Source organism: Epinephelus lanceolatus, chromosome 12 (assembly GCF_041903045.1).
Source record: "Epinephelus lanceolatus isolate andai-2023 chromosome 12, ASM4190304v1, whole genome shotgun sequence".
NCBI lineage: Eukaryota > Metazoa > Chordata > Actinopteri > Perciformes > Serranidae > Epinephelus > Epinephelus lanceolatus.
In genome coordinates this window covers 37696005-37721296 of record NC_135745.1, presented here as the reverse complement: position 1 = coordinate 37721296, position 25292 = coordinate 37696005, and the positions used below count along the sequence as shown (strand labels likewise).

At 40.2% G+C, this 25292-nt stretch overlaps 1 protein-coding gene across 6 annotated transcripts; it reads left to right on the top strand.

Annotated features, from left to right (window-relative positions):
- Positions 1-1627: 1627 nt before the first annotated feature.
- On the top strand, positions 1628-24926 carry mylk4a (myosin light chain kinase family, member 4a). 6 transcript variants are annotated; one of them, XM_078173389.1, is made up of 16 exons: positions 8880-9739; positions 12247-12309; positions 13070-13207; positions 13664-13757; positions 14807-15239; positions 16237-16571; positions 18806-18911; positions 19385-19478; positions 19807-19916; positions 20157-20298; positions 22210-22280; positions 22364-22492; positions 22571-22723; positions 22837-22915; positions 23288-23342; positions 23608-24926. In XM_078173389.1, exons 1-15 carry the CDS (start codon positions 9209-9211, stop codon positions 23339-23341), a joined length of 2532 nt encoding a protein of 843 aa, XP_078029515.1. In that variant the 5' UTR covers positions 8880-9208; the 3' UTR covers position 23342; positions 23608-24926. The 6 variants fall into 6 exon arrangements, with proteins under 6 accessions (XP_033507011.2, XP_033507008.2, XP_078029515.1 ...); XM_078173388.1 differs by having other exon boundaries at positions 16234-16571; XM_033651120.2 differs by lacking the exons at positions 8880-9739; positions 12247-12309 and adding an exon at positions 1628-1900 and having other exon boundaries at positions 16234-16571.
- The last annotated feature ends 366 nt before the right edge of the window (positions 24927-25292 follow it).

Sequence of the window (25292 nt, the reverse complement as noted above, 5' to 3'; positions counted from 1 at the left end):
AGAAAAAAAACATAAACTGAAAACTGATTGTATGCTGCTCTTTCCTTACAAACTTGTGTGGTACTTAACTGCAGCCTTTTGCCTCCTCCTTCTGCTCAGATAAAAGACCCGGCCAACAGAAATACTCCAGCGAGGTCAAGCAGTCCGGGAAGACGGAGAGAGTGCTCAGAAGGAAAGGGCTGGCAGCCAAGTGTCCCCCTCAGGGAGAATGGCCAAGCTGAAGTCAGTTCACCAGGGTGCCAACAGCCGAAACATGACCAAGCTGGCCTTCTTCCCCTACTTAGAGAAGGTGAAAACCATGCGCTGCTTCTGGGAGATGAAGTTAGAACCAGAGGTATCCATCCACCTCATAAATTCCATGTAAAAGATACTCAAGCTATGACAAGGAGAGTTGATATATGTGGGTTTCTGAAACAGGCTTTTAAGTCTGCAGGAGCACCAGCAGAGGGTGTAAAAGTCACATTTTTACAGGAATGGTGTAACAATGTACTGGTGCGTTTTCTAATCTAATTAATTTTCAGCAAAATCTACACTGCTGCAGCTCTGGTTGCAGTAAATATAATAATTTGAGACAGCTTTGAGACACCCAGGAGTTGGAAACAACCAACTAAATATTTACCAGAGCATAAATATGACACCATGATGTAGAACACCTCCTCAGAAAACATAAGGTCAATTAATAGCTTTAAATATCTTTATTTTATCAATGGTATACTGCCACATATAATGTAAAACATATAGTCTAGGATTCAATCAACCACATGCTGCAGTTGTAACCTAAGTCGTCTACTATAAAGCAAACTGAGACACTGTGAGTAATCAAAGACCAGTTTTACTTTTTTTCCTCCTCGTGGCAGCCAAGAGATTAATTTGAGCAGCTCCCGTCCAGAAGTGAGCTCATTATTTTATTTGGCAGAGGAGGTGGTGAAGCCAGAGGAGGCCGGGGAGATTTCCAGACATGCCGTACATAGCTGTGATTGGCCGCTGTCAGCCAGATGATGCATTCTTGGACATGTGGCCCCGGTTTTCACAGCCAAAGTGCTGGGTTTACACAGTACAGATTATGTGTTTGACTTTAAAAGTCCCCGGAGACCTCTCGTTTATTAAACACTCTATGCCTTAATTGTTAATTTGAAATGCCATTAGATAATTGAGACATATTTGTATTGTAGTAAAACTTAATTCAAGGCTGCCTCAGTTGAGACTGTTGAGAGTGAGTCCCTGTGTGATCATCTGTGTGACATTTAGAAGTGTAATCCAATAGCACAGGCTATTTATTTACACCATATCCAAGTGTCTGTGTTGACAGGGAAGCTCAGCCCCCTATCACAATTCTCTCACTTATCAATGTCAGTACTGTGCTGAAGCATAATTTTGTTTTCAGCGAACTGTGTTTTTCAGATAAAAGTCCTGCTTTGCTGTGCAGATAGAGGAATTAGAGGAAATGAGAGCGAGAGGGTGTCAAAGAGAGCTCGTCTCTCAGACACCCTTTGCTGGCACCTGTCACTCTTTTGTCATGAGGACAAACTGCCTGTCCTCTGGCTCTAAGTGCTGATGGGAGTGGGGTGTCGACTGAATTAACAGAGGCTGTGTAGGATAGAGTAGCATTAATGTTTGGGCAGTCCGTTCCCTGAGAAGGAGCTGTCATCTCTTCTTACGCTCCACTTGAGACTCTTGTGTGCGTAAGCTCCAAGAGGCCCTTTGCGGTTAAAGATAGGAGAAGCGAGGCTATAGAAGAAGGATGAAGAGTAAAGTTAAAGCCATGGAGAACTTTGTCACAGTCTGGGACATTTGGCTAGTCAACAGCATGTGCCTGGTCGCCTCCTACCTCTGGAGCAGGCTGTGCGATTTACTCTGCTACAGGAGGAGGCACAGAGCATCCACTCCACCTGCCATTCAGGTACATACAAGGTTGACTGACTTGTTGAATAACACTCAAAAATTAGCTGAGGAACACTAACGCGTTTTTTGTTTTCTAAAAGGAACATCACTAAGATATTAACCTTGTAGCAATCGTAGTGGATTTAATAGGGCTATCAATATTTTACATTTTCACTTTCATATCGGACGGTTCATGGATCAAGAATTTCAAAATTACTGTGTGTGTATGATGGGTCAAGGACAATTTTCTGCCTTTGAGGACAGTTAAGTTGCTCTTTATTCATTCCGCTGAACCTCCACTTATTTTTTTGAGTCCTACTGAGAGAATACAGAATGAAAACTCAGTCGTGTCAGGACCTTTCCTGTTACTAACGAACACCTGCACAGGAGATAAACATCTTTGGGTCATGTCAAGATGATGAATAGGATTGTTTCATATAGTAAGCATCAAACAAATGGGAATATAGTGTATACTGGAAACTTTTTCCAGAGCTTAGTTTGCTTTTTCCCTGAAACAACAATGTGATTGCTTCTTGATGGCCATAAAACAGAATGCCTTGACTAATACTATAGACCCTGTTAACAATCTTTGGACTGTCTTCAGAGGGGACGGCAGCAGCTGGTGGAACACCAATATTCAATAACCCCCCGACTTGTTAATCTTGCTGTTCTCGTAGGAGTGTCCTATTGGGCTGGAGCAATAGTTATTTCAAAAAGTATTTACTGGCACATTGTTTTTCTATTGTGCTGGATATCATTTTTTGCTCTGCCAGTTTACGCTCAAGTAAAAATGAAAAATCAGTTAGTTACAGTTGGTAAAAAGCAGCTTACATGTTAAATAACAGAGAAATATGTATTTTAAAGTGAGGCTGCACAACTTATCGAAATATTGTCATAATCACAATATGGCCAAGTGCAAATATCCAAACCACAGGAGCTGAATTTTGCACAGTGCACAATGCTTTAACATATTATGGTTAGATTTAAAAAATGTAATTCATATGTATATTTATTCACATTTGTTAGCTGCATTAAGCCATTTTTGTTTTGTCTTTAAAGTTCATTTTATTTGCGCATTATCTATTAAATTTTGCGCTCACTTTTCCTCCAGCTAAAAGTCCCATCTAACTGAATTAGTTTGCTCAATCGGGTAATATTTCCAGCAGTATCAGAGTGAAAAGTGACTGTAATTATGATGCATGTGTGTTTTGCTGTGTTATGGATAGCAGCAGGTGGGATAAAAGATAAGGAGTTGGTGGTGTTTATGGGCGCCGACATTCTGAGTGGCCCTGAGACTTTTTCACACACTGCAATAATTTAATTTAACTTGTGCAATAACCCCATTCACCCTGACTGTATATATTCTGTTTGTGTAAATAATCTTGTTCAATTTACAATATATATATGTATATATATATATATATATATATATATATATATATTTACGTTTATGTTTGTTAATAATTCCTGTTTATTTAACTATATATTTGTTAATACTATTGTTTAAATTTCTTATATTTTCACGTATCTTTCCTCTCTTGCAAGGAGCACCGGTAACATAAATAATTTCCCCTCGGGGATCAATAAAGTATTTCTGATTCTGATTCTGATTCTGAGAATCTGCTGTGAAGGTACAGTGAGCTCTAGCGGTAGAGCCTGTCAGGCACAATGCAGTCATCACAGTGATGAAACTCAGGCTGAAAATCCTGCTTTTGCTGCCATCTAGTGATTTTCACACTGCTTTTGTGATGCAACATTGTTTTATTGGCAGTACAACGGTGACATTGCATATAGTGGAAAAAGCAACAGGCCTGAAACCTTTAAAGATCAGTACAAGAGAGCTTTTCTGCCGAGTAATATTTAGCATGTCATTACTCTTTAAAATCTGGTGCTCACTATTCTATTTCAGTTTGTCTGATATTTGCTTGATCACATCTGTTCCAGTTTCCTTCTTGTCTCAAAACCATTAGCTATAGCTCAATCTCACTCCACCTGTTTTACACTGTAGGATGCTTATTCACACTGAAAGAGAATTCTGCCTCAGTATAAATATACATTACACATCTACATACACACATAATGCCGTGATAGTACACCTGAAAGACAAGCTGAACGCCCTCTCCTGTTTCCATTCCTCTTGCGGCATTTAGGTGATCCACACTGACATTTACTGTTGTAGATCCACAAGTATGTGACTAAGCTTTCTTTGCACTCTGTCACTAACCTTTAACACCTTTTATAACATCCTCAATGTAAAGCGCTTCTTATATTTCCTCACTGATAATAATAGTGCATCTGGGAATATCTTCCTACAGTGCAGTGCCTGTACTTGAGGGAGGTATTTGTCAAGTACATGTAGGATTACCTGTGCTGAACATAAAAGTACCACAGTATTTTTTTTCTTTTTTAGTATTCTGAGCAGCACTCAGTTACATAAGAGTCAATGTGCCTTCCTTACCTAAAACAACGACAAGGACCTTTGATTTTTGTGTTGATTTTGGCAGCCCCTGTGGACAAAAGTGGTGGTGATTCCACTAATGAAGACTGCATGTCCCATGAGCACCACCGCCACATGTTGTAAAGATCTTTCTCTGGCTAGTGCGTGCATTTATTTAACTTTATATTTAACTTTGTAAGCACAAACTGCTATTGATAGCCTGATGCATGCTGGACATCAGGCTCATAATCACAGAAACGTTGCGGTGCCATAAATTGTTTCGTCTGATTCTGCAGGGAAATAGACGCAAAGACAAGCATTAAGGATTTTCTTTGTAGAAATAGCCTGTCCCTTCGTTGTTGTTTGCGTATGTAGGTCTTAGAGAGGCATCAGTATTAAACGGAGACTGTTTCATGACCAGTTAAAATCTCCTTGCAGCTCCTTTAAAAAATTCTAATAGAGTGCTCCAGGGATGACATTTTTCTGTAGGCCGACGCAGAAGTTAGCATCGCCTTGGTTCCCTTGTCAAAATGCCAATAGGATTTTTCCATTGGATTATTGCGTTATTGACACGTTTTGTTCTTAGGATAATCGTCACAAATGACTGATTTTGATATGACTTGATATTTGAAGCCTAAATGTAATCGCTAGAAGTAAAAAGCTACGTGTAAGCAATAAATGATCTACACCACAGTCGTGGGACTTTAACCTCACCACCACAACGAGACTGCAAAGCTGTGTTCGGCGTGATAGCATTCTGTAGTTGCATTTAGTGACTCGAGGGTGTATTTATTAATGCATTTATGTTGTAGAACAAAACATGAAAATTTCTAAGATTGTGTTAACCCCAGACTTCGTTTCAAGCATCTAACCAAGAGCCTGTTCAAAAAACCCATTGACTTTGAGACGAGGGAACCAGGAGTGCAAAAATGCTAACTCATTCCTGGGGCACTCTTTATGAATACGTACTTTTTCGTGAAACTCTGTGATGCACCATAGAGCTCATATAATTAGTTCTATATTTCATATGTGCTCCGCCTTCTTATGGGCTTCACTATTGGTTTGGTAAACCAATAGCGAAGCCTGTTAGACGGCTGCACACATACTCATAGAACTGGAGTTACGTCCAGGTAACTTCTATTTATTTGATAAAACAAACATTATGTGAATATTTGCTGGTTTCCTTAGTCCTATTGAGTAAGAAACTGAGTACCTTTCTGTTTTCATCTTTTGTTCGGACAAAACGGGCATTTAAACTTAATAGAAGAAGTTTCCTTACTCATTTTTTTTAACTGTTTTTGAACATTTTGTAAACCAAACAATTGAATCAATAAGGAAAATAAAGAGAACTTGTCTTTATTTTCATAGTTACCTTGCAAGTCAAGAGATTTGGTGTTTTAAAATCCAAAGATTTTAGGTGGTGTCTCTGACCATCCTTTACACAGTTGAACAATGCCACCTGCTGTTCAAAATAAAAGCTTCTTCTGAATGTGTCCAATTCCAAAAGGCATCAGTGCATATCCTATGAAATCTCTCAACATTTGGCTACTTTAACTTGGATGCGATAACACGTACATTTATCACAAGCCACACATACATTTATGCATTTATGTGGTGAGTCAACGTATTGAATCAGCATAATATAACCTAATGTGGTTTTAATAACCTCATATAAACAAATCTAAAAATTCAAGTGCAGCAGCAGAGCGTGTTTACATGCCAAGAAAGAAAACACGCGAGGGAAAGAACAGAAGAGACGTCTCAGACATTAGCACGAGGGGTTGAGTTTCATGGCTGCCACACACATTTAAGCCCACAAGTTTCCGAGAGAGAGTGTAGCCAGAGCTGGCAGGCTGCGCAATGTGTGAGTGGAGACTGGAGAGGTGACTGGACAGTAGCCACAGCACACAGCCACGATGCTTCCCAGGACATTGTGTTCTCTGTTCGTGGGGTGGTGCTCCATTTTTATCAGTTCACCTTGTCACTGTGCCAAACAAATAGCCTAATACAGCGGGTTGTGCAGGTCACTTCATACAACTGGACAGTATGACCTCTCACAAGTACTGGCTAAGGAAAAGAAGATGATGTAAGAACATGCATTTAGGTGCATGTTTTCATGCCTCACAGGAGGTTCTATAGAGGTATAATGGCTCAACTACTTTATTTGGTCTTTTTTGCAGCTGATTTATTAGCTGCAAAAAAAAGTCTATCGATTTTTTAGGAATGCATAATTGTTTTGAGGTATTTTATTAGGCAAAAATACCAAATATTCTCTGGTCCCACCTTCTCATATGTTAAAATATGCTGCTTTTCTCCGTCCTGTATCATTGTAGATCAAATTTGTTTTTGGATTTTGGGATTGGTCAGACAAAAGTGAAACATTTGAAAACAGCTTGGCCTCTGGGAGACAGTGATGAGAATTTTTTCCTCTCTTTTTTTGACATATAAAAGAAGAAACAGATAGATAGATAGATAGATAGATAGATAGATAGATAGATAGATGGATAGTGGTGTCATAATTATTGGGACTACAAAGGATGCATGATGACCTGATGACTTTAACAGTTTGCAGTTTAACTATTTTAAGGAGCTAAGCCCCGTGCTATATCATTTTACCTATAAATTTTTTCCACTGTTGACGTCTGTAAGTCAAACTGCAAGGTCAACCAGGACACACAAACATGAAATTTGTTTGTTACATATTACATAGGCTTTCTGAGCATTCACGCGGTCGGCAGCGTCTCCAAACATCTTAATAATTCTGCTGTCACATTAATCAAACAACATGTTAATCACGCACCAGTAAGCAGAGCAGCGATTTCTCTGCTGCCACCTTGTGTGCCCATTCTGTGTGTACTCATACTTGTGCTTGGCAATGAGGGTGAGAGAGTACTCTGAGCACGAGTCATGATGCTGTTACTTTTTTTGGCGTGAGTTTCACTGTAAAGTGTAAGTGATATAAACACGATACTTGCTTTATGTAATACGCCTCATAGGCCAAGGGGTCTGTTTATATCCCCTGCAGGGTTTAATAACCTTAAAGTGCCCCCTGCCCCTGAGCAATGAAAGACATTATAGTCATGCGTGCTAACCTTTAATGTGCAGCAAAATAGAAGTATTAACAATGCTGTGTGGAAGCATTTCTTTTTATCTTTTACATTGTTCTTCCTGCTTGCGTCTGTTTGTGGCATGCACACAACTGCATATGACTGAACGCCCCTCAAATTGACACAACATGCTGTAAATGACCTACGTTGTCAGTCATCTGTTGGCATCCAGGGACAGGTGTGAGCGTCCCTGTCTCGCTCCGTGTGATTGATGGCAGGTTTCACTCCCATCTGTTTCTGCCCCGTCATAGTCACTTGTTCTTTCCGCCGCGGCAGTCTCGAGTGAAAGAGAATAATATGTGAGCTGGTGCGGTGACTGGTTATCAAACACGAGCTGACAGGTAAACTCCTTCTCATTTCCTTCCCCTCACCTTACCCCAGCTGACTCGACTTTATCTGCCAAGTCCACACACCCGCCCTCGTGAGAGGGAGTTTGGCTGGGGTCATCCTGGCTCAGTTTGCCGTCTGTGCCCCTGTTGTCAAAAGTATTTCACGGTGGCATGAGCAAAGCTGGATCAGCTCTATCATCCGTGAACTTATAGGGACAAAATGAGTTTGTCAAGTTTGGCAAAATTGTCAGGGAATAGTTTGATTAATCGACTGCAAGTGCACCGCAGCATCTAGTTTGTTAGATAATTTTGACTATAGCATTTAGTTCAGTGTCTGTGTAGGAATTTAAGCTGCTGACATGAACACATGTTGTTCGAATAAATCATCCATATTTTGGTTATTAGTAAACATGGATAATGGTCATATTACAAGAGCTAAGTTAAAATGGATCCCTTACTCTCATACTCTCAGTCAGTGGATGTTTTTATCAGTGAGTAGGCATCACATAATTCATCCGGGTCACCCATCTCCTCTTTCAACAGACGAGCTAAACATCTTACTGTAGGCTCCCTTATCCCGTCAGCACTGGGTGCTAGTTACTGGCATCCAAGAGATAAGGAAGGAATTTGCATTGCAACATGTTTCTCATTCACAGTCGTAAACGTACACACTTACGTACAACTGTGCCGAATAACCAGAGGCATTCAGACTTTTCCGTGCCATAAATATTATTTGATTATTACTTTGTCATTGTCAACACGTCTTGTATTTAGAAATAACAATAAAATTTTTACTTTGTCCTTTTGGACACGTGTGTGGTCCACTCAAGACTTTGGGACCAGATGTTTCCACCTGTTGAAAGGAGTTAATGTCATTGTAATTTGAAGAGGAGAAATGAATGAGCGTTGTCACACTTAGGTTACACACTGAAGAAGTCCTGCGTACAGTGACCACTTTGACACCTATGGGGGAGTGATAGTGGTGGGCTTTACACTTAAAGGCTCTCAAATGTCTCATAGCCAAAGCAGTGCCAAGCTCCCACCCCAAACACTTGACCCCTTCTGACGTAGGCTGTCCGTTTACATTTAGGGACACCGGCTCACTCCATTCTTAATACCATTTGTAGTGTGGAGAGAAGCAGGCGCCAGGGAGAGAAAAAAGTGTGAGAGAAACACAGAGGGTTTTTTGGACTTAACACTAGTCAGAACTCACTGTACCTGAGGTGTAAGATTTTCATCTGCTGTGCTGGTGATTTTTTGGATCCTGAAACACTCCTCTTCCACCGTTCCACTTTTCTGTATCTCTAATAGTTTGCACACACCAGTGGGAAACACCAAAGGCTAGAGCTGGCTACGGTTTTTGAAAAAGTCTTTTCGTCTGTTTCACGGGCGCTATTGGTCCTATTTTTATCTCAAGTTGGAGTCTTAACGTGATTTTTATATCATCGGAAATCATGAGTACCTTGGTAATGAACACAACAGGAGATGGCAATGGCGCGAGCATGGACTTCATCCACAATCGGATTGAGTCACTCAGCAGCAAGATGGACAGGCTCATCAACATTCAAGAAAAGGTTCTCAGCCGACTGGATGGAATGTCTCAGGACATTGACGACATTGAACACGATATGGAGAATCTGAAGGTGGACAAGGAGGAGATCCATTTTCCACCCAAGATGATGAACCAGACCCAGGTCATGGGGCGAGAGGTGAGGGCGATATGCAAGGAGATGAGCACCATAATGTCGGCGGTGAACCAGCGGTCCGAGCAGCAGGCTGAGAAGCTCGATGGGATGGAAAAACTGGTCCTCGGCATGCAGCAGGTGATCAGCTTCATTGGGGAGACGGTGAAGAGTTCCAAGGTTATGGAGCTGATCCTCAAAGGCCCTGCGGCTCGGAAGGGCCTCAAACAAAAAGACAATAAAGGCAAGCAAGCCATTAAGAGGAAATCCTCTACAGACACGGAAAACAAGAAGCTTGACAAGGTGAGACTAGGAGCCTGAAATATGCTGAAACTCAAAAACATATCTTATCTTCAAGTGTGAACCTACTGTATAGAAAATGTGCAAAGGCTGCATTATGTTGCTTTTTGCATAAAGTAGGGTTTGGAGAAAGATAATCCAAGTTTTGATTTGACACTGTGCACATCTTGTGTTTTGAACTTTGTATCATCAGGTATCACAGGGCATCTAATCTCATTCTAGTGGTGCAAAAGATGCTATTATATAACTTCTCAGAGCTCACAAAGATCTTGTTCTTGGCAGTGCATGTGAAAACGATCAGGGCAGCAAAGCTGACCACTCAAACAGTTCTCCTGCCCATGAATGTGACTTGGCCTGAGTGTGAGACACCCCATATAATGGGGCCGGGGTGAAAGGTAGAATCTGGGATTCAGCATGTTTACACTTAGCTGACTGTAGATAAAGTAATTAAGAATGCTAATTTTATAGCGTTGTGTAAGCAGCATCACAATAAATATATTTCACTTATAGCTTTAATGAAACCCCGTTTAAACTCACTTATTGCATCCCTACCCATGCTGAGTGCAGTGGCCTTCTTGGCACGAGGCTCAGTCTTGGACCCCCCTGCAGGGCAAGAGAGGTGAGGCCAGGGGCGAAATGTGAGCAGCCCAGTTTAGAAATGCTGTTTTTGGATCGGAGCTGCTGTGTTTGTGGTGTAGAGGGCTATAATCCCTTCAGCTCACCACAAGTCAGGTGTCAACACATTGTGATGAGTCAGTCTTTCGCCCTGTCTTTCTCTTTCTCACTGACTCACTCCTTTTGTACAGTGGGTAACAGACAGTAATGAATTAAGTCTGTGCCATGTGATTCTTTGCAAATTATTTCCTGCAGCGCAAAATAGCTCTTCATAAAATTTTACTGGGAGTCCTGCTGATAGTGCAACACAGCACCATTGATTTACAGGTTCCAGGAAACGTCTGTCATTAAACTGTTTCAGGAATTCTGGTACAGGTTCAGAAAAGTAAAAACAAGTAAATATTTACTCATGTAAATATACTTTGCACTTGTCAGGGTGAGGACTTTATACTTAACATCTTAAGCAGCTTTGTGTCATAATAATGTGGGTAGAATGTGTATATTAACTGTGGTAAACTTCCCTCCATCTTACCAGCGCCCAGATCTCCCTGCTCATCTTTCAGCTCAAACATGCATCCAGTGGTTTTTTGCTGGCTCTTGGGCTTTTGCTTGAACTAAAGATACCTCTGCAGCTTGAGAAACTCAGATCAAATGGTGAAACTAAGCAGTGCTGATCAGATTTAAATCATGATTCTGTCACTGTATTGCGTATTTCTCACCTAAAATTTCTTCTGAAACACGTTTTAGTGCACTGTTTGGCTGTAATATGAGAATCTGTGAACAAGAGGTGGTTGCCATACTGTTTACTTTTGTAAAATTGGAGTCTGAAAATCCTGATATATATATATATAAAAAAAAAACTAAGTAGTGCAAGATTCTATTACTGTGTTGTCTATGTCTATTCTAAAATGTTTTCAAAAACATATTTTAGCTTAGAGTTTAACTGTAATCCAAGATTGTTTGTTAGTAGCCGGTCGCCTTATTGTGCGAAAAAACAGTCACCCACCAGTGGGATTGTTTTTTTTTTTGGTCCGGTGTGGCGCAGTGCATTCTTGCAATTGAAGTGAATGACACTGCCTTTTTTCTCTGTTTTCTCTGGGGATCTAGTGCTAATTTCAAAAGTGTTTTTCTAGACACCCTAGTTTTATGAAAAGGCAATCTTTCCAGCAGTGAAATACTTCTTTAAGTTTCAACTTTGGCTTGGGTGACTTAAATACATTTAAGTGGGAGAATGACATCACCTCAAAATCAAACCTGAGGTTTTTGTCTTTATTATAGAATCATAGACTTGGACAGTGTCTTTCTAGTCTACTCAAAGTGCTTTTACATTGCAATACACATTCACACACTGGTTGCCGAGGCTACAGTACTCAGCTTTTAGACATTTCCCATCCAATTTGGGGTTTAGTATTCTAGAGGAGCCGGGGATTGAACCAATGATCCTCTAATTAGTAGACGACCTGATGTACCTCCTGAGCCACAGGCGCCCCCAATTATGTGACCTTATATAAAGGTCACTAAGTGTTGCTTGGCATCAGGAGCATGAGCTGCACTCACAGACGCCCTGGAGCACGTTATCACCACGCTCCTATCACTTGCGTAGCTCCAGAACTTTAGTCATATCTCTTTACATCTATGACCTACAAGCAAAGAGTAAACTCAACTTAGTGGTTGCGATGTTACGCTATCACATACTTGAGGGAGTATTTATGTCAAAGTGCACAGTGTACAACAGTGCAGTCAAGTTTTTGTGTTCATACTTGTGTTAAATTGAGATATAACTTATTGTATTTAAGCCAACTTAATATTTGGGTCATGGTTTTATGGCTACTTTGCATCCTGATGATTAATGGCCACATACCAACCTGATGGCTCCCGTGTGACTCACATTTCAGGGAATTTCCGAGGCAGTCAGGGCACTTGTCAGGTGGTTGCTCCATCTTCCTCCATCTCCAGAGGTGTGAGATGTTTTGCAAGTAACTACTACTTCTATGGCCCCCTCACGCTTTCCCCAGTCTCCCAATCAGAGTTTTGATCCTCCGGAAAACACTGCTGTCACTGGGGAAACACTGCACTGAAAATATCCCCTCCGCTGTTTCCCTTACGACACCATTCAGAGAACAAATGCACGACACCGCGGGTTCAAACAGTTTTTTCCATGCTAACCTGATCTGAGAGTGTTTAGTGAGTTTGCTCAGCTGAGAAATTTGAACAACAGCCTACGGTTGCATGTAATATTTTCCACTCAGGGTCAGCATTGCATTCCATCGCTGAGTGCGACAAGTGATAAGCTATAAATTCACCGCCCCTCCACTGGCCATCCATCTGCTATGAATAATCAAAGGCATGCCATTATACAAGTCAGTCTGCGCATGGAGACATGCAATAAATGTGCTAATCTGTGAGGCGAAAACAGAGGTAGTGTTGCTTATATTTTGTCATTATTTCACACATCACATCACTAATATTATTTAATGTTTGATTTATTTGTTGTGGTGTGTTTTACATGTGAGTCTAACTTCATCAAATCAACCTGTCGCTGTCATTTCATCAAATTATTTATTAGATTTGTGATTCATGTTACATGTGACCCTAACTTCATCATCTCAACCTCCTGTCTCTCTCATTTACATTCATTCTCAACATGATATTTCTTCCATTCCATGTGCATTTATTCATATAACCCTACTAAGCGCTGCCATCTTGTCTTTTTAATAGAAATCTACCTCTAATAAAGCCATTAAAGGGAACCAAGAGATAACTCCTGCATGTGAGCCCAGTTCTCCAAAGCCTTCTCACAGGATAAAGCTCCATGGACCAAAGCATTTCCTCGCCTGTCCCAAATGTGGAAAATTTGTACATTTATTGTGCTTAAAGCCTGAATGTATGTAGGAACTTTTGTCTTTGTTTTTATTATGTAAATATGTGCTTGTGCATTTCTGGCTTCAGGCTGGCTCTCATGTTTTAACTCAAAGGGCTGGCTTTATACTGTAAATAATATTGTGCTGATTTTCTTGACAAGAGGAGAGCTATACTCTTCATTTGGCACAGAAAAAAAACAATGATCTCTTTAAATTTAGGTTTGGAGCAGTAAAAGGTGCCAGTGTGACCGACCTGATTGATTCCTTTTTTTTTTTTATTTTAGACATAAAGCAAAATTATGATGAAGAAAAACCTAAAAATTCCAAAAGTCAAAATCTTCCTGTAATGTAACATTTTTAACTGAGATCATTTCTTTGAGATTGTAAAAAAAAAATGCTAACACACCTGTCTAGATCTCTCATTTGACTGATTGTCATTTGTATTTCGCAGCTGAAAGACCACAAAGGGGATGGGACGGATAAGCCCTCTTTGAGCCCTAAGGGTTTGAAAGCTCAAAAGAAGATGAAGCCTCCAGACACAGCAGGTGCTGAAATCAACAAACTGTTAAAGAAATAGAGTGTAACATTGGGGGGATTTAGTGGTGGTGAGAATTGCAGATTACAACTAGCTGAAACTTCACCCGGTTTTTATTCAGTGTTAATTCTTCAGGAGGTTTATACTAGGAGCCGAATTAACCACAGAGGTCTCCTCTTCACCAAAACAAACAGATCAGGAGATTGAAACCAGTAAAAACACTGAATAAAGCAGTTTCATGTTACAAATCAGTGTTTCTCCAATGCCATTTGGCTGCTTGCCCAGCACCTGCTAATGTGTGCTCACCTTTTTTTCTGATAACTTAAGAGCCAGACCTTTAGTAGGTTTTTATCAGGGGCCAAATTATCAACAGAGGTCTCTTCCTCTCCAAAACAAATGGACTGAGTGATTTAAACTGGGAAAGACACTGAATAAAGCAGTTTCACATTTAAAAAACAGCGTTTTTCCGACATTGGTTGGCTCGTCATGGAAGGGTTGCTAACTACGGTAGCCAACATAAAACGCAAATGGCCCTGTCTGGAGCCAGTGTTTGGTTTTTCCATTCTTGGTTTTTGAAGAAATATGGTAGTGCAACATGGCAATCTCCTTCAACGAGAACTGGCTCTCTATGTACATAGAAATAGCTCATTCTAAGGTAACAAAAACACAATGATTCATATTTTTAGGTGACTATGCACTGGATAAAAACATAGTTATTATATTATATTCCATCTCTGCCAATAAATCCCCTTCAATCATTCACATTGGACCCTAAATTCTACAGAAAAACGGCAAAGCTTGAACTCTGGTGTCTAGTTAAAATACTAAGTGAGATGTAAAAACATGACTTTGCCCCCAGACCTTTTATGTGAAAACGTGTTACTGTGTTAGAGTGATATTCTATTACATATACAGCTGTGGCCGACAAGCATTTACACTGTGACACAGAAACCAAGCTCAGAGGGTCAGACTGAAACCTCATGACGCACCTTATAACCTCTCACGGTATTTAACAGGTTGTGCAAGGCTAAATCCAAAACATGTTTTGACTTTTTATAGAAAATATTTCCTTGAAGAAGCAGGCGTTGCTTCTCAATGAGGTGCAGAAGCTCAACAGGGAGAATGCTGAGAAGTCGGGTCACCAGCTCGCCCCTGGATGTCTGGATCTGGAGGCTGGAGTGGCCCCTAAGGGTCAACAACCGGATACCTCTGCTTGCAACTTGGTGAACTACCTGCGTGAAGATACCGAAGCGGCTGCGGATGAGAAACAGGAGGGTGTTGTGGCCATTAGTGAGGAGGAGGAGGGAAAGGAGAAGGTGCAGGAGGCAGCAGTCACAGAGAAGAAACCCAAGCCTGATGTAGAGAAGAAGAAAGAGGAAGAAAAGCTTCCAGAGGAAAAGAAGGAAGAGGTGGCTGCTCCTGATGAGGAAGTAGCCAAAGCCCCAGAGCTGCCTGCTGCCCCTAAGGAGAAAGAAGAGAAGACTGCGACCAGGTAATTTATATTTAACCCCAAAAAAGAACTGAAGTGATTTGTCAGCAAAAAAAACGGATGTGAGAATTAGCTGCCTTTCTTTGTCTTACCTTATAGTCAACTGAATATTTGGGGATTTGGGCCGTTGTTCGAACACGAGAAACATTTGATGATGTCACGTTGTGAAACTGTGACGGCCATTTTTACAGTTTTATACACTCTCAGAAATAAAGGTTCAGGTTCCTCCTGAGGGGTTGAGTTTCTTCCTACAACCATTTGCTTCTGAAGAACCCTTATTTGTAGAAAGGGTTCTTGAAAAGAACGGCCCGGTATCCCTTTTTCACCAAGTTTTAGCTCTGGTTTTAAACTGGTTCCATTCAAGATTGTTGAAACTTTGGTGATATCTAGAGAAATTGCCCATTTCACCCAGTTTTGAACCACTGTGATCAAAAAGTGGTGAGCGGAGAGTGGAAATCAGCAGAGAGCATTGCACAGTGCACAACAGAAGCAAATAGTAGTAGCAAGACAGCTGATCACATTGATTACCTTATCAAAATATGTTTTTAATCCAAAAGCAAAAATTGGAGCAAAAATGACTGAAATAAAGTAAAAGACTATGACGTGCAAGACTCCATCCTCTCTTCCCAACCTGTCCCAGTATGACATGCCCACTGATGTTGTCATGTGGATTAAGATTATTCCATCACTGATTCTCTGTCTTAATCTTTTTAATTCAGCAGTTCATTAATCTGTTATGAATCCAGTTATATTTTAGAGATCCTACAGATAAACCTTGGCAGGATAATTTGGGCTATAGCTAACATATGCAAGGTTTTGTTTTGTGACTCGCTACAGTCTATTATATAGGTATGTGTGTATTTCAATTACCCAGTCATTTTATTGATAAAATGCCTTTCTTAAAAAAAAACGAAAATAAATTGTGTCTTTAACCACATCTACAGTGTGTACCAGGTAATACATAAGCCAATAAAACAACACCACAACTTTCCTCCAGCAGTGATGACCACAAAGATGCCACCCCAGAGCCTGAGCAGGACCAGATATTAAAGGTCACCAGCATGAGCACCAAGAACGGTTTGACCGAGGAACATTTTGTGGTGGAGGACCACACTAAGAGCCAGGTGGTGGTGGAGGAGGTGGAGGAGGGGAAGAAGGAAGAAAACGAGGGGGACGAACAGAAGCTTGAGTCTGACGGGTGGGCCGTCTTCAAGGCAGATGGAGTTGAATTCCAGATAGACCTCAAAGAAAGGTTGGAGAGAGTGCTGAAGGAAAATGCTGCCGAAAAGGATGCAGAAGAGGAGGAGGATGAAGATGCAGAGCAGTACTTTATTGGTGAGTCAGGACTCCTTAATGCTAATCATGGTAGGGTGTTTAAAGTTGAGATAATTGAGCTTTATGTACCCTGTTTTAAGGCATTGCTACAATAACTTAATTATTTAAAAATCTACATGTTGGAGACTGTTAAAGACCCTGTGTGCTTGGCTTGAAAAAATTAAAATGCTCAAATATAGGAATCTATTGATAGGTGAGAACAAGAGGTGCATAAGTAATATTGGGTGAAAATGAGTTATATATGTATCAAATGAAAGCTCTTGATGGGCTCTTTCTTACTGCTAAAATAGTATGTGTGAATTCTAAACCAATCCAGAGTTATTTATCAAAACCAAAAGATGGTCAGAAGGTCAAAAAGGGCAAAATGCACTAATTGAATCAAAACATTTTTTTCAATAAATGTCAAATATTGTTTATTAAATTTATTGTCATCTCCATGTTTATGAAGTTTTAATATTAAAGACTAAAATCAATAAAATAAAGTCAGCACAAAGTTTTTTTTTATCTTTGTTTTGGCTGTCCTTCAAGTTGGTCAAATGTCACCTATGCCCCTCTGGTGGCCATCCCTGCTATAGCTATTTTGTAATCTAGACGAATAAAGTCTGTGTATAAAGACTGACCATGCATCTCCACGTACTCCCATTGTACAAAAATAAAGCTAAAATATCCTGGGAACGTCCGCTGCCATCTTGCACTGGTGATGTCATTAGTGCCATTGGCCCAGCTCAATTGCGAGCACATTGATTAACACACATGGTGTGTCTCAAATGACATACTTCCGTTGGTACACTTCTATGTAGTATACTATGTGCACTATGTACTCATTGGCGTAGTGCATGAATTTCGACAGGGTAGTGTGCACGGCCATTGTGCACTCACCGGAAATGACGACCGCAAATTAGCTAGTTAGCAAACTAGCATTAGCAGTCGCGTTATCGTTTGCGGTACCAAATCATTACAGACTGCTAAATTAACCCAATAAACATACTGCTGGCTTATACCCGACAACAGTATAGTGGTGCTTAGTGCAAAAAACACATGTATTTGTACAATGCAGCGACGTTCACAGTTGTACAGTCCTTGGCCGCTATTTCCAGTTTGAAAAGTGGTCCCTCCTCTTCCGCTACGTAGCCAAGATGGCGACCATTGAGGACGAGAAGTGTCCATAGTTCCACACTCAACTTCTTGACTGTTTTGAGTGCACTATCCGGGTACTCATAGTGCACTGCATTTTTCCATACTTCTCAGTGTGAACCCACTTATGCACTCACAATATTAAGTGTAAGTACAGAAGTACGCGATTTGAGACACAGCAACAGTTTTCAGTCGTGGCGTCCACCCCCTTTGAATAGCAAACAACTAATTAAAACCAAACTTATCAGAAAAATGAACATTTGAACTACCTGAAATGACAGCAACCATCTTTGGGAAAAGTTTATTTGATGTGTAATTTGATATTTTAGTTTTAGCTCATGTCCTATCAGCTAACATGACAGTTGCAGGGTTTATGACCTATACTGCAGCCAGCCACCAGGGGGCTATTAAGATGCTTCCCAAAGTGAAGCTGTTATGTCATCGATCTTTATATACAATCTATGGATAAATCAGACAGTTGTTATAGATATATCAGTATTACTGAATATGTCAGCTGCACCTACAGTACACAAATGCAAAAGTAGGTCCTAAGGCAATTTAGTTGCAGTTTTCAGTTTCATAGTTCGTCAGAAACAGAAAGTACTGACAAGTTGCTACTGTAAAATGTCTGGCTTCCTAGATATTTTTGTCAAGTCTTTCAAAAATAATCTAAGGGATTCAAATCAAATATGTTTATTTTATGTGGTTATGTATAAAAATATATACTAATACCAATATATTATCATTAAGATCCTCAAAAATCCAGTATTGGTCAGGCTATATTTTAAACATCAAATGCTTTCTTACAGTTTTCATGAAGTATCTGATACAGTGCAGCAGTATGAAGTAAAATAAAGCCCTGGCAGTATGACTAGAGGATGTGTTGTGTCCTCTGTATATTTAGACAACAACAACTGTGCCTGGAGTTGATGTTTATCATAGCACGCTAATGCACACTGTGCTAACTTGATTATGTCAGCCATGCACCCTTCCAAAAGCCTCACTGTGGTTAATTAACAATGAAGCTCCTCTGTTCTCACATTCCTCATAACTTATTAAAACAGATTATATCTTTTCTCGGGTGCCCCATCCTACTTTAGATACCAGTCTTCCTCCGGTGGCTCCCTTTAATCACCGCATTGTTTCTGCCAAGCCCAACCAGATCATCAACTTCTACACCATCAACTGGCAGGAGGTCCTGGGCGGGTGAGCACTTTTCAAATCTCTGTGTCATGTCAGAAATGAAAGCTATTGATGACCAGTTGATCTATGACAGATCAAAGGCAGTGCGAAAGAGGTTCCCATAAAGCCCTAATAGCACAACCCTCCCCCCGGTCCCCTTCTCTCCACTGGTTCATGACTCCAGAGTCACAGCAGTTATTTTTACTTTGAGACTGAGTGGTATGTGAAACTGTATCCCTGGTGCCAGCTGGTAGCTAATCACTAAGTGTTAATCCGAGTCTTCAAAGAGGAGACACAGCCCAGCTCAGATTTAATGAAATAACAGATTAAACTCAACACTGTCCTAAAACCTTCCCGTTTGACGGAAGATCAGTTTTTGATTCGTCATGGAAACATTAAACGTTGTCTGTCTCCTGTTTCACAACTGTGTCGAGGCTGCCAGGATGTTTGATTTGACGTGTCTGCAGCTATAATTTTTTTCTTTCCCTCTCATCAAGGGGTCGTTTTGGCCAGGTGCACAAATGTGTTGAGAACTCCTCTGGTCTCACTTTAGCAGCGAAGGTCATCAAAGCCCGGTCTCAGAAAGAAAAGGTACAGCACCTGATGTACATCACGATGAAACAGTTCTATTGATACTACAGTGAGAGCCACGCCACATGATATAAAAAGCAAAGGGGCCCAGACACAATTTTCAACACTAGTACACTTACAAGGCCACTTGGAACAGAAGCAAAGGGAATACTTCTCACCTAGGCGAGAAATATTTGACCTAGAAGGGAAGATGCATTGTCTCATAGCAGAGAGCAGCTGACACCTTTCATCGTGTCCGTGTGTGTGCTCGCTTGTCTGTGTATTTGTATGCATCTGCGTCCGTTTGTCTCCTCCTGCATCTGTCTGTCTGCGCCTGTGTTTTTGGTAGGAGGTGGTGAAGAATGAGATCCAGGTCATGAATAATCTGGACCATGCCAGCCTGATCCAACTCTATGCAGCTTATGAGTCAAGGAATGACATCATCCTTGTACTCGAATAGTATGCTCCTTCTTTTATACTTTCAGCACGTTTATTTTCTCTTAAAACAGCAAGTAGACTTTTAAACTTTAACAAGTTACTTCAGTAATGTCCAGTTGGAATTTGGTTAAATTAGTTTGATAAATTACTTCTTGGTAATGTGGGTAATTATGCTAAAAGAAAACAATAATTTAGATTTTAAAATGCTTTAAGTTTGGGATGTTTGAGTGGTGTTTTTAATGCATTCGTCTCTATCCTTAGTGTTGGCGGAGGGGAGCTTTTTGACAGAATCATTGATGAAAACTACAAGTTAATGGAGCTGGACGCTGTTGTCTTCATCAGGCAGATCTGTGAGGGGCTGCAGCACATGCACAAAATGTACATCCTGCACTTGGATTTAAAGGTAACAAAGTCACTTATGGTGATATTACTTTAAAACAGACTTAAAGCTGTAGTTGGAAGCTTTTATAAAAATAAGATTTTGTCACATTTAATGAAACTGTCGCTATATCCTGGCGGTAAAAATTTCTGCCTCCTCATAGTGCTTCTCATAGCATTTGCAATAATCACCATGGCTGAAGGAAAATAATAATAATAATAATCATAAAGCATCAGATTTATATAGTGCTTTTCAGGACACTCAAAGACGCCTTACAGTGCTGAAAAATGTCAATGATAATAAAATAAAAATGAAAAATGACTGTTGGAACCTAAGGAAGCCAGTTTGAACAGATGGGTGATTTGAAAGTCTGTAGGGAGTCTGCATTTCTGGGGCAGCGGCAGCGAAAGGCTTGGTCCCCCAAAGTTCGGTGCTTGGTTCTAGTGATGGGGGTCAGGAGGTTGAAGTCAGTAGAGCGAAGTTGTGGGTGGGGGAATGGCGGTGGAGGAGGTCAGTGAGATAAGAGGGGGCAAGGTTATTGAGGGCTTTGTAGGTGATGAGGAGGAGTTTGTACTGGATGCAGTATTGGACAGGGAGCCAATGAAGCTGTTTGAGGACAGCCAATCAGAGCCGAGGAGTCTCTAATGCAGCTGTCAATCATGTCAGTCACTACTTATTAAAAAAGTTTGTGACCTGGGTGCTGCGTTGAAACAGTCAAGCTAAAACCAAGCACCGCCCACTGTCCGGAACAAACCTTTTCATTTAAACTAAAATATGTTTCTGAAAACGTCTGAAAGGAGAAAGAGGAAACGTTTAGTTAATGCTAACCGACCGCAGTTCACGAGCAGTGACTGACATAACTGACAGCTGTGTTTGAGCCCCCTCTGCTCTGGTTGGTTGCTTTACACGAGCCACAGTGGATTCATGCAAATGCCGTGAAGGAACGGTCACACACTAGCAAAATTAACATTGGCAAATATTCACCACTTTTTTACCTCCATGCAGTGCAAGTAAAGGGGCGAATGAAACATTTGCCTCCAGTGGCAAAGCCAAATCACAAATTTGCATTACATGGAGTTCAACTTTGGTGAACTTTGACTTGCAAAATCGCAGCCTCAACTAATATCAAAAGTATGTGCAATGAAGAAATTAACTGTTGCCATGTCTAACCAGCCCATATTGTGTGGTACTGGCTATGAAAAATAAAGAAAATAGACAATGTACCAATAACGTCATATTTTGCAGCATTTTTTATTTTTTTATTTTAGCAAGCTAAGGTTTAAAAATTACCTTCACTCATGTGTTTTAGCAATTTGCTTTGTACAGTTAACTATTTACACATTTATGTTCACAATTATTATTCACTTATTTACATGTTAAAACACTCGCAGCAGCATTGATAAAAACAGTTAAATAATTTGCTGGATCTGCCTCAGTAATTTTCACGCTCACTTACGTCAGGCTAAGTCCTTCTAGCTCTTCATTGGTTAGTTAAGAGACATGTGACCTATAACAAGGAAGCTTAACCAGGAAATGTGGTTGTTGTGAAGCTGCTGAAGTGTGGAGAGTAGTGAAGTGCTGCTTAATAGAATATCCGTTTCCTTCTTACTGTGTACTGTCAACAAGAGTGACCCAACCACCACACATGGAACCCTCATGTTACACTAGCTTTCTGTGTGCGTCACAACTGGCACTGCTCACATTATTGCCTCAGCATGTGATGGCCCCTCTCCTGCATTTGCTCTTGTGTGATCATACCCTTAAAAGTACTACAAGGAGGCAGAGGGACATGATTTCTTTCACAGATTATTTGTCTCATGTACTGCTGTCAGGATTTAGTGACACTTTCAGCAATGTCAGAAAGTTGTTTTTTATAAAAGTGACCAGCTTTAACCCATACTCAAAGTTTAATCAATCAATTACTTCATATTTCAGCCTGAAAACATCCTGTGTGTGAACAGAGCCACAAATAAGATCAAAATCATCGACTTCGGTCTCGCCAGGGTGTAAGTACAGTGTCAGCATTTCTATTTTTATTGACAGTTTAACTGAAATAATACAACACATATTTGTTCTGTTCCTCACATAGATATAAACCACGTGAGAAACTGCGAGTGAATTTCGGCACTCCGGAGTTCCTCGCACCTGAAATTGTCAACTACGAATTTGTGTCTTTCAACACAGACATGTGGAGCCTTGGCGTCATCACCTACATGCTGTAAGTAAATGCACAAACACGTCTCACACACATGCACAGGCGGCTAATAAATAATGACTGTCTGCGTCTTCCTGACAGTCTGAGCAGTCTCTGTCCCTTCCTCGGGGACGATGACAATGAGACTCTGAACAACATCTTGTCCTGTAAGTGGAGCTTTGAGGAGCAAGAGTTCATAGATACGTCTGAAGAAGCCAAAGACTTCATCACCAGACTCCTCGTCATGAATAAAAGGTATCCATCTTCACATTCTGTGTCACTATCCTTCTATGTGTGTGTGTGTGTGTGTGTGTGTATGTGTAGTGATTTTTAACTCAGCATTTACGTGTCATTGTGTTTGTCATCAGTTGGAGGATGGGGGCGGCTGAGGCCTTGAGACATCCTTGGCTGTCTGACCCGACCCTTCATCATCGCCTATATACAAAGGTAGAATACACAGTCCTTGCCTGGCTTTATCGTAAACAAACTGATAAACTGTGCAGTGTTGCTGATCTTAAAAATAACTTAATTCTCCAGAAACATATTGAATCAATAAACAAAAATCTGGGACCGCACTAAAATGTAACTTTCATTGTTCTTTACGGAAAGATAAGACAGTTTGTTGCACACTTTTAGAAGCTTATACGTTAAAATTCCTAATATTTTGATGTTTCTTTTAATGCTTTAAAAAAAGCTTTTTTTTAAACAACATTGCAGATATAAAATCATGTTTGCAGAACAAGGAAACCTATCTTATTTGTCCGTGTGCTTTAAATTTGTACTAAAAAAATTTATGATCATCATGTTTTTATGTCACAGAAAACTATGTGCAGATCCCGGCGATCATCATGTGTGCCCACGACTGACAGTTGAGGTTGGTCTGTTCTTTTTCTCGTCTTTTCACTAAAAAAATACTTTATTTTTCTTTACATGTTTTATATTTGGCTAAGGAAACACTGAAACACTGAACTGTCACAGTCATGTTGTCAATACGTCCACAAGGGGGAAGCATGCCTCAAATTTTGTGCAGGGCAGCACAGCAGACTCAGTGCCTGCCTGTTACAGTATACACACAGTAGCTGTGGCCTTTTAAGCGTGAATCATCCCATTTACAATACACTATATATATCTTTTTTTAGGGCTACAATGATGTGACGGCTTCAGCTGTGGCCACTCGGACCAATTTTCAGTCCATGCACGGTGCCGCATGAGCTGAAATTCTGGCAAACCTTTTCCTGACATGTGATCCACTGACAATATGCAGGCAAACACACTTTTGTTTAATTGGAATTATTCATGAGAATGTATTTTCCTTAAAAATTGTAATGCAAGACAACACAGGGTAAAAAAGCAATACCAGGAATATCGTTTTGGTTATTTGTGCAGGGTGTTAGTTATTTTTCATCCCCTCATATATGGCTTTTCAAAACGGTGCTAATGTCATAATCGGACTTACCCTCATGACACATGTATTATTATAGAACTTGTTTATGTGTGGCACCTTTGCCTTGAAATGCGCACATTTTCCTTTCTTTCTTCACTTCGAAAAATACCCACTCCTTGAGCCACTGTCATGTATCTCTAACCAAATACACTGTGCTGTTATTGTCCACTGCTTTTGTGTGAAGGCTACAGCATGATTCGTATTATGTGATTGGTGCGTTTCTTCCCGTCTCAGTTACAAATGTTACCCAATATTTTTTTTCCGGGTTGTAAATAAATGCTGAACTGTAGATTTAACATTCAGATTCTTATATATATCTTAGGGGATAGACTTCATTACAATGTTGGATGTGTGTTGTACATATGGACAGAATGGAATTTGTGTGGTCGGTGTCATGAGCCGTAGTATGTGCACTTTATAATGTTATTTATTTAAACATAGATTACACATGAAGCTACCATAGTTCCAGTGAAAAGGCCTGTGTGGTCAGATCTACCCATATTCCCTTCCTACTTGTGTTTCATCCTGCTTTCTCTGTGTGTTTAGATAGAAAGCACATTTTTACTGTATAACAAACCAACACCGTTTATGTCTTATCAGCTGTTTTAATCCTTCGTTGCATGTCTTTGTGTGTGTATGTGTTTTGTCAGCCAGTTTAAGTAGCCACACATAAAAATCACTTTTTTTAAACTGTTTTTTTTTTTCACTCTAGCTGCATATTTGTGTTACTGTAGATGCTTTTTCCACAAAACAAAATTATGATAGAAATGCCTTCTGTGAAGGAACACTAACTGAAAGTAAAACATTACCTACCTAATGCTGCCTATAAGTTGATCAAGGGTTAGAACTACATTTATGTGGTTTTAATTGAACTTCGTTATGAATGTTTCATTTTTCTTGTTGAACACAGAGTGCTAGTAAAAGACGTTATCCTCACCGTGTGTTAATGATTTCACATTCAGCATGTATTTGTGAAGTGAGTACACATCCATTAAACTGAAATTGTGTCTTAAACGGGAGTATGTTTCCTTTTATTACTGTTGTTTGTCCACAACATTTATGTTAGTGCTGAGTGTATATATTCATGAATTTACGGAGGAGGCTCAGTAAATACAAGTGGCTTGCAAATAAAGAGGTAAAAAACATGTATAAATAGCTTGCAATTAAGGTTTAATGATGCATTCACATGCTCCTCAAATGGTCCCATTTCCTGTGTTGGAAATTCATTTTTTCGTCTTTGTCATGTTCATGAGCTTCAAGTTGTAATTTGGAAACAACACGGACACTGTGAAGATGTGTTGTATTTTATTGCTCAGAGCATTTGTGTTAACAGTTTGAAGCTTTACAATAAAAAGTGATTTTTGTCCCAGATTTGTTGCT